The sequence below is a fragment of the Zea mays genome, chromosome 1, assembly GCF_902167145.1.
Source record: "Zea mays cultivar B73 chromosome 1, Zm-B73-REFERENCE-NAM-5.0, whole genome shotgun sequence".
Classification (NCBI taxonomy): domain Eukaryota; kingdom Viridiplantae; phylum Streptophyta; class Magnoliopsida; order Poales; family Poaceae; genus Zea; species Zea mays.
In genome coordinates, this window is record NC_050096.1 from 183,678,751 (window position 1) to 183,694,516 (window position 15,766).

The 15,766-nt window shown below is 44.6% G+C and overlaps 2 protein-coding genes and 1 pseudogene across 8 annotated transcripts; all 3 read right to left on the reverse strand.

Moving 5' to 3' along the window:
- Positions 1-285: 285 nt before the first annotated feature.
- On the reverse strand, positions 286-4,548 carry LOC103645096 (heat shock protein sti1 homolog). 7 transcript variants are annotated; one of them, XM_020546549.2, is made up of 10 exons: positions 4,390-4,548; positions 4,206-4,277; positions 3,634-3,772; positions 3,243-3,328; positions 2,976-3,102; positions 2,194-2,338; positions 1,631-1,732; positions 888-1,058; positions 717-796; positions 286-618 (listed from the first exon to the last, which is right to left on the reverse strand). In XM_020546549.2, the coding sequence occupies exons 6-10, from the start codon at positions 2,212-2,214 to the stop codon at positions 597-599; spliced, it is 396 nt and encodes a 131-aa protein (XP_020402138.1). In that variant the 5' UTR covers positions 2,215-2,338; positions 2,976-3,102; positions 3,243-3,328; positions 3,634-3,772; positions 4,206-4,277; positions 4,390-4,548; the 3' UTR covers positions 286-596. The 7 variants fall into 7 exon arrangements, with proteins under 7 accessions (XP_020402138.1, XP_020402141.1, XP_035820047.1 ...); XM_020546552.2 differs by lacking the exon at positions 3,243-3,328; XM_035964154.1 differs by having other exon boundaries at positions 2,194-3,102.
- Positions 4,549-5,029: 481 nt separating this feature from the next.
- On the reverse strand, positions 5,030-10,221 carry LOC100283782 (RING finger protein 5). Its single transcript, NM_001156681.2, has 2 exons — positions 10,087-10,221; positions 5,030-6,006 (listed from the first exon to the last, which is right to left on the reverse strand). Exon 2 carries the CDS (start codon positions 5,973-5,975, stop codon positions 5,250-5,252), a length of 726 nt encoding a protein of 241 aa, NP_001150153.2. The 5' UTR covers positions 5,976-6,006; positions 10,087-10,221; the 3' UTR covers positions 5,030-5,249.
- Positions 10,222-12,493: 2,272 nt separating this feature from the next.
- Positions 12,494-14,714, reverse strand: LOC103645097 (uncharacterized; annotated as a pseudogene).
- Between the last annotated feature and the right edge of the window lie 1,052 nt (positions 14,715-15,766).

The following is a 15,766-nucleotide window of genomic DNA, read 5'->3' on the forward strand; positions in this document are numbered from 1 at the left end:
TTAATAATTTAACTATTAGCTACTTTTAGCAAATTACCTAATAGTTAGATATTTACTTGTTAGCTAGCTAACTCTACTAGTAACTTTTTAGCCAACTACATATTAGATCTAGTGCATTCAAACACACCGTATTTATGAAACAACAAAGCTTGTTGCAGGTCAGTTCTGTCATATCACCTCAGCAATAGAAGGAAGATATGCTACGACCTTGGCACACTTCCTACTTTGTAAGTACTTTGCTCCGATCAAACAACACGAGTTAGCCAAGCAAAAACATGTGAAGGGGGACCAAGCATGTCGGCAAAGGCATCTCGGTGAACACATCGTTTCAGTTAACAGGGCGTCAGAAGCGTTGTAGCTGCGGCTACCACGATCATATCAAAGATAGTTAGCAGCCTGCGGTGGTCTCTAAACTGCCGCTACCCTCCGTGAATTACACACGACAGAAAAAAAGAGGCAGCATCGTTTCAGGACTAGCAAACTTAGGTCAATGCAAAAGTAGGCAACCATCCGAGTGTTCGTGTCAATTCTACGACACCAAAATTGAAGAGATTCCAGTTCTCAAGTCATCTTCTTACGATCCAAGACATCAACTACTACTTCAGGTCCATCGCCTCCCTGCAGCAACCAGATGGCCATAAGGACATGAAGCAAAAGAGGGTGCCAAGACAAGGGCATTGGAGCACAGTGGAGCTACAGCTAGTGATTTCTCCTACCAAAGCATTTTCTCCATCTCTTCGCTTTCTGGGTCCAACTCCAAGCCATGAGAGAACGCATCATAAGCACTGCTGTAATCCTGAGCAAAGCAAGTGCATAGTACTGACTTAGGTAGCAGATGAGGAACAGCAGAGGTTCTTAATCTGTAATGTAATCTTCTGTTGCTGCACCTCCAGAGACATCAGGGCAGCTCCTTGCCGGTAGTAGGCTTTTCCCCAATTCGGACGCAGATGTTTGCACTCTATAGCATCGAGCAAAGCCTTCTTTCCATCACCCAGGCGAAGCCAGCAAAGGCTCCTGTTTGAGAACAGTGTTGCGTCGAACTGATCAACCTTCAGGGCCTGCAGTCAACAAGACAGTATCAAATGTGTGTGTGTGTTTGTGTGTTTTGGCTGCCGCCACATCCGAGAAAGTACCACTTGATTTAGAGAAGTCATTTGCCATTTGGTCTTTAGGTGGGATTGTTTAAGTGTATAAGTGGATTGACTACCTTCTCCTATCGGCTTAAACTTTTGGTTTGAATTGTTTAGTGCGTCTACTCTAACAAGGATGAACAAAATTCAAATGCCATGTAGAATAGCAACCCAACCCAAATGCAGAATTGCTCCAAAAGCAACCAGAGTATGTATCAGTGCCATGTATTGTTGAGGTGATCCTAATCTTTTTAAGGAGCCGCGTGGGTAGTAGTATAAAAATGTTGCCGGGGATTTTTTGTTAAGTCAGCTAACAATATCACCCAAACAAAGAGAAAGGCAGTCAAGATAAACAGCTTGGACCCCCCCCCCCCCCAATTTCAGTAGGACAAAACACAGGAAATCGTAGATCGAGGTGACTATACAAAGGCACACTAAGGAAGAACATGCTTCATGGACATGGATCTGCCTCCAAGTGAAAGTGATGTCTAAGACCATACCTGTGTGTAGAATACTGACGCGTTTAGATAATCCTCCTTGCTAAACGCATCAGCTCCTTGTCGTTTCAGCTCGGACTTTTTCTTATTGACAATTTCGTCATCCTAGACAACTCACAGCAAACTAAATCAGGCGTAGGTCCAACGATCCAGTGCATGTAGAAAAGAGGCAATGGTATAACAGGTTGTTATGGTGAAGCGTAACGATTTTTTTCATTGTGTTGCTTATCGTTGTAACAGTCCCAGTTCTGACTTTGCTATTCCAGACAGAAAAAATACTCATTTGAGAAACTGGTCTACGTGGGTCCTTTGAATAGTACAGGAGTTAAGGAATCTCCTAAGCCTATTCAAGAAAGCATCATTCAATCAAACAGTTATCCAGGAAGGGAGTTTAGGGAGCAGCTCAGATGCATCTCTAATACAAATTAAACACACATGCATATCACATTTGATAGGTCAATAGAAACTCATTAAATGTTGATTCAACAAGGTTATGGTCATAATTGTACAAGGAATGAATGTGCACAGAACTGTTGATGATGCATGATCATGTTGAAGTGGCATACCTCTAGTTGTGTGACTTCCATGTGTACATTACTAATTACTCCATTAACACTCCAATCTGCCACTGTTGGAATTTTGGAAGTGACAGGGAATAGAAGTTCAACATCTTCCCATGTACCATACTCAGCAGCCAATTCTATTGGCAGCCTACCAAAATGTTGAGCAAACAAACATATTGATGAAGTATAGAAAATTTTAAAATAAAAAGAATAGCAAATTGAGCATTCTCCAACTAAATATTATTAATTCTTGACGGACTATGCTCCAGCAGTAGCTACACTAAATCCTGAAGTGAACAAAATCAGAGTAAGCGCCTAAAAACTATTAATCTTTGAAGAACATTGCTCCAGCAGCAAGAACACTAAATCCTGAACACAATCAAAGTAAACGCTAACAAAGTACTTAACTACTTATAGATCCAGAACGCAATCACTTCTAAGTCCATTCCATACACAGACCAACGCAAAGATTATTAATTCACTCCTGTCATAGCAGGTCAAGGAAGCCTATTATGTTGCAACCATATGTATTCCTAACATAACTAAAACATAAGACTTGCCAAAACAGTAATAAGCTTATGCAGAAAATAAGTAAGCAAGCAAAGCAGTCCGACCACATCTTATTGTTTACTTCCCACACAGACCTTGTACTGTCATAAGAACATTCTTGTATGGCATCATATTTTGTGTTACCAGCATTGCATATGTGTATTAGATTACGCTATGGAAGATATAAAATCAAGCAAATCACTATAGTGATGCATGTAACAAGAAGCAAATCTCACTGTGTCAGGAACGTTTGGATTTGCACCAGCTTCCAACAAGCACTTGATAGCTTCAGTCAAACCTTTCTCTGCAGCTCTTGCCAAGGGATTATAAGATAGATCCAAAACCATTCACATTAGCTCCAGCCTACAAAGGTAATTTAAGAAGACAAAGGAATCATACGCTTTCTCCATAAACCGATGACTAACAAAGACATAATTGCAGAGCTAGACCCAGCATCAGTAGGGGGAAATTCGATTGCAGTCGGAATGTAGCAAACAGCTTACTTGAACCAAAAGTTTCAAACAAGACACATAAGAGTGTTTTAATGCCATGCTTAATGGTGTAACTTTATCAATCAAAGCTCGTTGGGCTGCAAGAACCGAAAAATCAATATCAATGCCAAAAGAAAAAAAACGCACTAGAGAAGCAGAGAATTTCAGATGGAAAAAAAACAATAGTATATTATTGAAGTGTATATGTTCCTAATGTCCTACTGTTTGAATTTTAGAACATCATAGCTGCTTATGTCTGGGTGTCCAGTTACCCATATCTTTGATCAGGGTCACACATCAGTAGTTCAGAGAAACTGAGAATACAACCGGGAACAATGTGGGAGAGCAGTGAACCGTGCAGGTTCCAGAGCAAATAAAAATAAGAGTTACAATTAGCACATACATCTGCACCGTGCTCCAATAAAATCTTCACGATACTAGATATCCTCTAAAGGTAGCAATAATCAGTGGGGTCAAGACACTTGATTCCACATCAACACGAACTCCTTTAGAAAGCAAGAATTTGGCTATTTCAGGACGCCCTGAAGAAACATATGAAAAAACAGATGGTCACAGAATGTATAGTAAATAAATGGTTTCTGGGGAATAAGTTTTAAATTTCAATAGCTACAGTGCTACTCCAAATAAAATGCTTTTGTTCGCAGTTCCTTGAAGGGCATACATGGAAACCAATGATTATCCGTACAAGAACTAACAAATTTGTCCATTTCATTTCCGTGCGATGATCAAACCATACGCTGTGATGGCGCAGTGCAATTTGTGATGGAGATGCACCAAGCCATACGCTTGGAATCAGGTAAGTCCCAACACAGCACAAACATCGATCGATCAGTCATCATTGTAAATGATCAAACCCCTTAATCTGACAGTAACACTTCCCCTAACGCAAAAGGCAAAACCCCTGAGCCGTGGCGGAGGGCTGGAGAGGGGGCGTACGCAGCAGGCAGCACGTACCCTTGAGGCGGCGGATGTCGCCGTAGTAGGCGGCCACGAGGAGGCCCGCTGCGGGAGGCCAGTTGTCCCGATCTGCTCGGAGCCAGAACCGCCAATGCAGCACAGCAGCCAGCAGCAGTGAGTGAGACGGGGAGGGTTTAGCGGATTCGGAAGAAAGAGAACAGAAACGAAACACACGACGAACCTTTGCCGAGGACGAGATTGAAGGCGTCGGGCAGCGACACCTCCCGGCGCGGCATCCTCTCTCCTGTTCGGTAGCGGTACGGTTGGCGGAGGCGCGGCGGCCTCGAATCGATCGGAGAAGAGTGGTTGGGCTTTGGAGGTGTGGGGACTGGGGAGTGAAGTGCAGTGGAGGGTTAAAAGGAAGAGACAGGCGGGAGGGCAGCGCGGGCACGAGTGGGAGCTCGACACGTGTGCTCCTCCCCCCACTCTGCCTCTGGAGCAGCAGAGTCAAAGCTATTTTCAGCTTCCGCCGAACCTCAGCCAGTGTTTTAAAAAACCGATTTGATAAAAACTAGCTAAAATTAATATAAATATATATTCGGTTGAGTCGTTATAATATTAAAAATTTATTATTTTCTTTTCTGGATTATGAACCATGTAGACACCTTAATATTCCTTAGTATATAATCTTATCGATACTTAGATTTTCTTTACAACCATATTCTTTCCATTATCAGAAAAACTAATTAAAAAAAGTTGAACCAAATAGAACCAAAGCTGCCACACAGGGAAGAAGGTATCAGATTCATCCTTTCAAATTGGAACCAAATCGCATTTGACATGAAGGTTTTCATTGTTTCTTCACAGCAAACGAATACAGATTACTTCAAACAGAGCCTCCAGATTATTATTCGATAATAATGTATGTTCAAAGACCACAGTATACAATCATGTATCAGCATGTACAACAACAACCCTTCTATCAACACATTGCACCGCTCTGAATAATTCAGTTTCGGTCGTGTTGTCTCTGTCTCTCTCTCTTATTTATTACCAGCAAGGCAGCAACAATATGATGAACACCTACCAACAGGCGACGCCCTAGAACGTGACGAGGCTCGCGATAACCAGAACGCCGACTAGGATGAGCAGCGCCTTAAGGTACACATCCGCCTGCTGCTGCTGGTGCTGCGCGTGCCGAGGAGCTGCAGCTGCGGCGTGGGCATGTGCTCCAGCGTGCCCGCCATGAAAAGCGTGGCCGTGGCCGTACCCGTACGGGAACCCAGCTGGCTGGCCATAGGCCGTGGCGTCCGGGAACCCGTGCACCTGGAAGCTGAGCAGCGGGAACAGCCCACCGAACGCCGCCGAGAAGGTGTAGTTCCCCCAGCGCGCGTTGGCCAGCGGGATGCCTCCGCCGCCGCCGCCCATGAACCACGGGTTCGCCGGGTTGGCGGCGTTGGGGAAGTGGGCGTTGTTGGGGTCCGCCTGCGGAGCCGTGGCCGGCCTCTGCCCAGCCGGACGGCTGGGGATGTCGGCCGCCCCGGGGACGTTCTTGGACCTCGGGTCGACGCGGTCCTTGCCGCGGCCGTACAGGGGCACGAGCTTCTCCTCCTCGACCACGGCCTTGCACACCGGGCACTCGGGCGAGTGCGAGTGGATGCGCAGCCACTTGTAGAGGCACGGCCAGCAGAAGAGGTGCCCGCACAGCGTCACGATCGGCTCCTGCGGCAGCTCGAAGCATATGTTGCACTCGAATCCGCCCCCGGCGTCGGCGCCGCTGCTGCTGCTGCCGCCGCTTGTTGATTCCCCAACATTAGCGGCCGCCATGTCGAGTGCTCTTGGAACTGGAATTACCTACCTGCAGAATGGAAATTGCCACAATTGTCATGCACACAATTGCTCTTGGAAGACTGTGCTGTAATCGAATCGCTTGCAGTGATTTGCAGCTATCATACTCGGCCGTTCTGTTTTTAAGGTGTTAGGCATAGTGCCATGTGTGTGATGTGTTGGTTTTGAATTGGAATACCATCTAGGTGTTGTTTGGTTCAAAAAAATGTAACGCAAATGGTAATGGTAACGGTTTACGATCTATTACTAGTGGTAACAAATTTAAATAGGCTGGTATCAATTTTTAGTGTGGTATGTGATTACGGTTAGACTAAAACAAACATGATTTAACGTTATCAGTTACCCATTACGTTACAAATATATGAACCAAACGGCACCCTATAGAGCCAAAGCTCTTAAAAGCCATCCGGGACATAAACTCCTAGTTAGACTTTTTTAAAAAAAAATCAGACGCTCAGGCAACCAATCAGGAGCATATTTCTTGAAGAATAATTGTTTTCCCCTCTTTTTGTTCTTTGTTTTTTTCCCTGTCGGCACCAACTACTGCTTGCATTACACCAAATGTAGAAGTGTTTCCATGTCCAAAAGGAGTAAAAAAATGCGTGTGTCACATAGGGGCTCGGGCTGCAAGCACATTGGTGTACCGAACAGAACAGAACAGAAATACTGCGTACTTTACTGATGAAACAGGAACATAGCTTTGCTTTGCTTTCAGTCCCCAACCTGAGGTAGTGAGTTTGAGGACTGCATTCAGCTCTAGTTGGCACTCAATGAGCATGATACGCAGTAGCAGCATAACGCAGCACAAACGAATGATGCCGTCTGTTCGTGAGCATGTGGAGGACTGGAGGAAGCAAACGACTACAGTACTAGCATGGTGGAAACGAAAGCTGAAATACCAAGTGATTGTGACTGTGCCTGTAAGTGCGAGTGCTCCGTTGCACCCAGGGAGATCCCCCACCCCCACCCCCCACTTGACATCTATCCAGGGTCTCACATGACAGTCTGCTGACATTCCCCACCGTTTGAAATGCAGCTTGTCCCCAAGCTGCTGGTCTGCTGATCATTCCATGTGTCTCACTGCTCAAAATTGTAAAGAGCATCCCAGTTGCTCTGCGGCTGGTAGAATTCCGTCGAGTCGAGTCATACGATCATGTGCTGCCTGCTTGTGTCAATCCAGATATCATGGAGAAATACATAACTGCATCCGGTCGATGCCCATGGTCCGCCATCTCATGCAACAACGCCATACGTGCCTTTGCAGTCAGAGCAGCTTCACTCATTTGAACTCTCTCTCTCTCTCTCTCTGAGCACATTTATCAAATATCTCAAATCCTCGTGCACGTGCATAGTCTCCAAGCTCATCTCCTACTAGTATGCTAATTGTTTGTGCCTTCAAACCACCTGGAAGCAAATCGACCTCGCTTGTCCGTTGATCATGACCAAGACCTTCAGCAACAAGCTTGCGCTCTGGACTGATCTCCTCGGTATGGATGTCGGCAATGCTCGCAACGCAGTTGGAGTGCATAGGTGGCGGCCATGGTTGCCTGTTGGGCAAGGCGTTGAGAACCTCGTCCACCTCCTCGGACACCACCAACTCGTCCACCATGCTCGTCATTGTGCACACCCACATGCACGGCTTCCCGTTGACGCTAGCACAGACGATGGGCGCGAGGTGGTACAGCTCGGAAACACCGTTGTCGTGGACGAAGCTGTTGGCCTTGGCGATCAGGTCACGCTCGAACGCCTTGACGCCCTCGATGATGGCCTTGAGGAACGCAGTGTGGTCATCGAGGAACTTGAACATCCAGGTGAGCACGGTGGCGGTGGCTTCGCGGGCGACGAACATGACGTCGATCACGTTGTCGGAGATCTGGGCGTCGGTGAGCGTCTTGCGCTGTCCAGGATGGAGGCCAGGAACAGGAGGTCGCACTCTCACGGCTGCCCGCGCTGGTACTGGCTGATGTGGTCCACGATGGCACCCAGCCGCTTGAGGGCCTTCATGGCCTCGTGAAACAGGGTGCCCGGCTGGCTCACCGTCATCGAGTGGAACCCCTTCTCCAGTGACATATAACACTGCTTCAACTCCTCGATGTACCGCATCTCCTTCTCGCCGAAGATGGACATCACATTCAGCGCGAACAGCTTCATCTCTTGGAAGGTGTTGATGAGGAGGTTGGTGTTCCCTTGTAGGACCCGCTCACGGACCTCGGGGTCCATGACCTCGAGTCCGGGTCTGAGCAGTAGGGGTCGCCGACGACGACACGGATGTCCAGGAGCAAGGCGACGAGGGAGCAGGCGATGGTGGTCTGCTGCTCTGCAAGAAGGGTTCGCTCAATATGGGCACCCCCGCACAGAGGCTCTCTAGGGAGAAGTTCCAGCGGGAGTGAGTGAGAAACACCCCGACCGCCTCATGCTAGAGTGCCGCCTCCTGCGGCCACCACGTCGTTAGCAACGTGCGGCCCTCGACGGCAGACACGAACTCCGGTGGAAGCACGGCGGAGACGCCCTTCACCAGGTCCAGCCGGATGTCGAACGGTACCCGCTGTTGGCCAGGTCCCACGTGAACTCGAGCAGCTGCGCGTTGGTGGAATGTTGCGATTGAAGGTTGCCCCCTTCGTCGGCAGATGCTTTAAGAGGAGGGTTGGGGACGAAGTAGGCACCACGGTTGAGGACCAGCATCGAACACTTGGTGGGCACGGTGGCAAGCTCGGTGTAGGGGAAGTAGCCCAGGGCCATGTGGTCCAGGAGGAAGTGGTGTCGTGAGCACTCGTGGCAGTAGTCAAAGAGGTCACGCCAGTAGGCGGCCGAGAAGCGGGGCAGTGCCTCCATGTCATGCCGCACGTCGAGGAGGCCCCCCCGAGCTGGAGTGGTACACGATCTCATCCAAGGAGTAGCACTCGCTAGGTCGCCGGTCAGGACTAGTGGGAAGGGCCCGTACCACACCGAGAGGCCCTACTTCAGGGCCGGGTACCGCGCCGCCTCCTCGTAGATGTTCTCATCCGTCGTATGTTGGTGCTTGGTAGTGACCGCGGGGAAAAGGACGGCGGTGGCGGTGGCGGTGGCGCAGCAGACGCGGTGGGCTGCCGGGCAGAGCGGGTGGTACAACTCGTAGACAATGGGAGGAGGAGTCACAGGCTCTAACTCGGACGATGCCACCATCTCCGCTTGCGACTGCGGGGCCTCCTCGGCAGAGGGATCCTGGGCGGCCATGGGGGTGAGGTTGTCCAAGCCGAACACCCCACCGAAGAGGTGGTCGACAGCGAGGTCTGCGACGACGCTCTCGGGGAAGTTGCGGCCGCGGTTGCCGACCGTGGCCTACGTATCAGAGAGCGAGGAACGCCCCTCAATTGCATCGGTGATACGAGCCTCCATCAGCGCCATTTCATCGAGCAGGCGCTGCATCATCGCATCCATGGTGGAGGTAGATCGTCCAGGATTGCAACTAGTCTAATACCAAATGTTAGCAACACTCGTCTCACGAACTCAAACCAATAGCGAGAGGAACACTGCGCATATGTTTCTGGACAAATTCAGAGTAGCACCTAAAGGTACTAGAAAGAGGATCCGGGTACATGAGAGGAAGAAGATGAACAGTAAATGTGAAGTAGAGATTTCAATTCTTCAACTGATTCTGCCGCTTGGCCTGCACGTTTGTCCTTTTTTGTAGGCAGAGATGCCCCCACCTGCCATCTATCCAGGACTACATGACAGTCTGCTGACCCTCCCCCCCCCCCCCCCCCCCCCCAAAACAAATCCCATATTCTCATCCCATTCCTGTCGAGGATACGACGTCGCGGCAGGGATCGAGGAAAAACAACAGCCGAGGCGATCGATCTGGTTAGTATAGTAGTAACAAATAATAAGTAAGCTAACGTAGCAGCTGGTGCCTGCCCAGCCCAGGCGCATCCGATGGGCGGAAGTGCGGAACCGGAATCGGGCGGAGTACCCAAGGGATCCGGGGACGGTCTGATCTGACTTACTCTAGTCCTAGTGCTAGTCAATCTGTAGGTGCAGGAGGAACCCAGCCGTGCGGTAGCAGGCAGCAGAGGGAGGGAGGGAGGAGATGAGGAGTGGCGGCGGAAGTTACCGGCGGTCGGGGCGGTGGCGTGGGAGACTGGACACGGCCACCCAGGAGACGCGAGAAGCTTCGAGAGAGGCAGGCAGAGCCGCAGAGGCAGGCGACAAGATCACAAGAGGAAGACGGGGACGCGAGAGGAGACGCACGCCTGGACCTGGACGCGGCGCGTTTTTTATAATTATTTTTTATTTTATTTACTTATTTAATTTAATTAATAATAATCAGTGTCGGTGTGTATGTACGGCTCTCGGGCCGTATGCGTATCATCCAGTAGACCAGTACACGTGCAACTGTAAGTAAGTTGGGCCTTTTCGCGAGCCCGGCCCGGATAGATGGCGCTACGAAATAGGAATGGCAACATAAAATTTCTCATTGCGAAATAGCTCCTCATTCGCGTCCTGATAAAAAAACTTTATCTTCGTCCCACAAATACTCACGGAGAGTTTTTTTCTCTTGTCTATGTCCCGTCGGGAAATTTATTCCCACGGATAAACCATACTCATCAGAAAGTGCAATATTTAAAGGAAAATTTAAATTGATTATATCAAATCAATATAATTTGTGCAAACAAGATTTAAAATTATAAGAAACATCTATTTTAGAGTTTAGTTCAACATTTTTAATAGGCTATGCATATAGATGGCCTAACGGGCCGGCTCGGCCTGGTACAACCCGTCATGGGCATGGCCTGCTAGACCTGACTTATTAATTGGGTCATGTCGAGCAGGCCCAGGCACTTCGCTAGGTCGGCTAACCGCGTTGGGCTGGCCCACTAGGCCACTAGCACCGTGGTCCATTCGAATATATTGTATACTAGGTGTATGCTCGTGCGTTGCTACGGGGCCAACATATAATGCTAAGATACATTAAGATAAGAAAGCACTATAATAAAATATATTGATATACAAAAACACTAATTGTTATTCGACACTTTTTATTAGCATCACTAAAAGGGAATGTTTACATACCTCAAAAAATATAAATATAGTTAGATAATTGTGTGTTGCTACAATTTTTATATATCACAAGTAGACCTTTTTTAATAGAATAGTTATTCAAACATATTCTAATCCGAGAAGTCTCTGTCCACTCCTATCCTCCGTTAAATAAACGGATGGTCCAAGAAAGAACGAAATGTTAGACTATACAAGATGTAGGATCAGCTACAGAAAAAGCAGAGCATCCAAATATCTTGCTTCCAAAACTCTAAGAGTTAGATGAAATGGGAAGGAACATGAGAAAACTGTGATAAACCACCGGCTTCCATACATGCTTGGGTTTATCATTTATTCAACAAAGTGTTCTCCCAATTTTGGCATGAGCTCCATAACTAATTTCTCAAACTGAGACAGATATTGTTGCAAGAGCGGCAAACCAGGCTATTCCAATGATAAAAACATATCAGTACAAGTTTATAGTATGTAGGTTTACTCAAGAAAAGAAGAAATTTTATATTTTTTTGAATCTTCAGCATTACTGATCACTCAAAACTGAAGATGAACACATAGCAAAATTGTTTTCAAATCCTAAAAAGTCTAAAATTCGAGTTGAACATGCATCAAGTAGGAACAGAAGAAGTCCAAGGATCGGATCAGACCAGAAGGTCAAACCAGTTCCATATTTGAACACAACTGCAAAACACATAAGCATGTAAGTTTCCTCCATTACAACAACACCATAGTTTTAAGAAAGCCCACAATTTAATGCACAGAATTTATTTCCTTGTTCTCATAATGGGAGAATGTATAACTTATTGTTCGCGTGCAATATCATTAATAGAAAATTAATATATAATGAAATGCACCAAGTGTATGAAGACAGGAAGAAGTGCTCCAACTAAAATAAGCCATTTTAAATATTAACCATACCGAAGGGTAAAACATTTATATGAAGTAACTAATCACCCATGTTCACTTGGTCTGTAAAAAAATTCTACAGAAGTAAAAAAGCTCTACAGAACCCATGATTCATGTTGGCCATGATAAATGTACTAAATATACTATTCCAATCACACAGAGATGGTTGAGATAGTAACAGGACAAAGATGTAATGCTTTGAATATCATACCTCTAAACTTTCATAAATGTAGGAATCAGTTCACATACTATACCCTATCCGCCAATCGTTGAACAGGGACCACCCTTGTCTGGGCTTCTTCGACTAAGTGAAGTATGTTAGACATGGCAGTCTCACCACCAGGTCTTCTAACTTTGACAATGAGTTTACCATTCAAGTTAATACTTCCTGATGATACCGGGGAACATTATGCAAGCGTCGTACTGCCTGTTAAAAGTAGATGTTTACATACCTTAAAAGATATATAAGATTAGATTGTATCCATGCTTTGTCATTGATAAAAATAAACAATGATAAATATGTAGTGAATATTAATCAACATCTCAAAAAACACGTTGACTCCATAAAAGGATAGTATATTATATAAGATTTAACAAGAAAAGTTAATGACAAAATTAAGAATGATCTTTCATAGATCATCATAGTTTAGATATTTAGATAACATAAGCATAAGTTCATTCATGAGAGCAAAATGATCAGCATCAGTAAAATGGTTTATGCCCTTCAAAAGTTCTTTCATTTGCCATCATTCTTCCTGTGTTCTTTGTCATTCATGAGCCATCAAAGTTGTCTACCCTTGGCAACGACACGGTTCAAAAAGACAAGATCGTCAAGAGACAACAACATGGGAATGCCAATTCCTTCCACTGCATAGTAGGATTGATGAGCTTGCCTAAAGATTTTAAGAAATCAAGAAGCCTTTCCTCATCCATGTGGTTGGCAAAAGATAAGAGAACTGCTCATCCATAAAAAATCAATCACATGTCATGCGTATTAGGAGTTCTCCTGGTACATGAAGTATAAAAATTGATCTACAAAATATTCTCCATTGGTATTTCACCATTTTAATAGAATTACCAAGCTCATCAGCAGACCAGAAATCTGACATACTCCAAGAAATTATCCATGACCCGGAGAACATCAGATCACGAAAATAGTGAGGCTTGGTAGCAACTACAACAAGATATTATCCATACTTGCCTTTTCACTCGAATTCTATCTGGCAGCTGCCATGATTTACAAATGCAAACTCAGAAAGTGCCTTAGCTCCCTTTCTATGTGTGGATTCCCCAGTAACAGCAAAGTGCCAAAGTGGCCAAACCACTGCATTATCCTCTTTGGATTTCTTGCAGATAGTCATAGGGGCATGTAAATTGTAAGCAATGAAAGCTGCCCCAAATAGCATCTCAACTAATTCTTGTTACATGGCAACCGTTCAATAGGGAATATAAAATATCACACTTAAGTACTTAACTTGACTGAGGGACTACTAAAGCAGTCAAGAAAATGGAGCAACAAAGCACGCTCAGGACAAAAGTGCCTTATTGATTTTGCTAGAGACTTAAGTAAGCAGACAAACATAGACATACGTAAATAATTGCAAGAAGTTTCAAGACAAAACTCCAGCACTACATGCCCACACAACATTCAGAGATATAGGTCGTACCTAGATACAATTAAAAATAGGCTGAGAGACTAATATGATGTAATTATCACGGAAACACTATTTTGGTTTCCTTTTTGTTCACAACAGTGTGTTACTAATTTCCATACAATGTTAGCAAATTTACATGATAGAGACACTAAAATAGGGTGAAAGATATGCCATTTACAACATAATAGTCCTTATAGACAACACAAGTTCAAATTGAGAATGTCGAGTTAGGGCCCTATTTTATATAGTTTTATGGCAACATATTTGGGCATATAAATAAAGCAAAACAAGATGTATTTGAGTAACAAATAAAATATAACAGTTTTAGCTCTTAGAAAATTTACCTCTGAAAACTCCTTCAATATATGGCATTTTCTTGCCAGAATAGACCTAACAATTTTGGGTTTCTTATCGAAAAACCATCCGTAGCAAACGAGCAATGACATTTCGCCTGTAATTCTTCCTCTCTAAGAGATAAATAAACAAGTCCCTCTAGTCACGGTCATTGAGCAAATGGACCAATGAGACAGTGGCACCAGAAATATAGAGCGACTACAAGTGAAGTATTACACATGCTAAGCAATGAACGAGGCGGAACTCGGAAAACATGGGCACATACAGTAAAGAGGATGTAACTATTGAAAAACAAATATCCAAAGACAGTAGGCACATATACACTTGCAATTAGATTAGATCCAAATACACATATCCAAAGACTGTAGTCTTTCTATTTTTCTCATTTGTTTGAAATTTGAATCCCTATGGCAGGTTGTTTGTTGTCTATTTTTTCTAATCATGGATATTTTCTTCCAGCCAACCTTGGTTTTAGAAAACTTTATACCACTTAATCCTTAGTATGCATATTTTGTTGGGTAATGTAACTTGTTGTTAAATACAAGTAGTCGTGTAACTTGCTTGGCAATTATTTTGGAACTACAATGAAATCTAAAAAGTGCATGAAAAGTACAAGAAAATCTAAAAAAGAGAAGCTTGTTTTTACCTAGGAGAATTTAGTTAGTCGTTTCTAGAGATCCTTTCGCCTACGGAGCTTCAAGTTCCTTTGTCGATGTTCTCTCTATATAGTTGGACAACAAATACGAAGACATTCAGTAAATACTCTATTCATATCAACACGCATGCATGCTAACTGCTTCAATTAATGCTTTATACCACTTAATCCTTAGTATGCATATTTTATTGGGTAATGTAACTTGCCGTTAAATACAAGTAGTCGTGTAACTTGCTTGGCAATTATTTTGGAACTACAATGAAATCTGAAAAGTGCATGAAAAGTACAAGAAAATCTAAAAAAGAGAAGCTTGTTATTACCTAGGAGAATTTAGTTAGTCGTTTCTAGAGATCCTTTCGCCTATGGAGCTTCAAGTTCCTTTGTCGATGTTCTCTCTATATAGTTGGACAACAAATACAAAGGCATTCAGTAAATACTTTATTCATATCAACACGCATGCATGCTAACTGCTTCAATCAATGCTTTATACCACTTAATCCTTAGTATGCATATTTTGTTGGGTAATGTAACTTGCTGTTAAATACAAGTAGACGTGTAACTTGCTTGGCAATTATTTGGGAACTACAATGAAATCTGAAAAGTACATGAGAAGTACAAGAAAATCTAAAAAAAGAGAAGCTTGTTATTACCTAGGAGAATTTAGTTAGCCGTTTCTAGAGATCCTTTCGACTACGGAGCTTCAAGTTCCTTTGTCGATGTTCTCTCTATATAGTTGGACAACAAATACGAAGACATTCAGTAAATACTCTATTCATATCAACACGCACGCATGCTAACTGCTTCAATCAATGCCAACTTAGGCAAAACACGCATGATCACCTGGGAGGCGAAGAGATTTGATTGATGGCTTTTTAATTAACTAACAGATCGGCATCCTCGTCTCTTTCTCCTGCCTTTATTTTGTCTGGTCTCAAGAGCCAAATGTTGCTTTGTCTCTGATTAACATTACGAGTGATGCAGTGCAGCAGCAGGCCACGCTGAAGCTGAACCTCATCTGCACGGGCACGGGCAAGGAGTAGATGGCGGTAGTGTAGTGACGCTAGTTCATGGAAAAAAGGTAGAACGATCTGAAGTAGGAGTTACAGACAATGAGGGAGATGTCAATGAGGGAGATGCGCTTGTTAACAACTCCCTAAAAAAGAGAGAGA

Excerpts from the sequence above, each read along its gene's own strand:
- LOC103645096 (XM_020546553.2), bottom strand. The coding sequence starts at position 2,214 with ATGGAAGTCACACAACTAGAG. Across the intron at positions 1,733-2,193 it reads TGGAAGTCACACAACTAGAG|GATGACGAAATTGTCAATAA; the intron begins GTATGCCACTTC and ends TGAGTTGTCTAG. Across the intron at positions 619-716 it reads GAGATGGAGAAAATGCTTTG|GGAGGCGATGGACCTGAAGT; the intron begins GTAGGAGAAATC and ends TGGTTGCTGCAG.
- LOC100283782 (NM_001156681.2), bottom strand. The coding sequence starts at position 5,975 with ATGGCGGCCGCTAATGTTGGGGAATCAACAAGCGGCGGCAGCAGCAGC.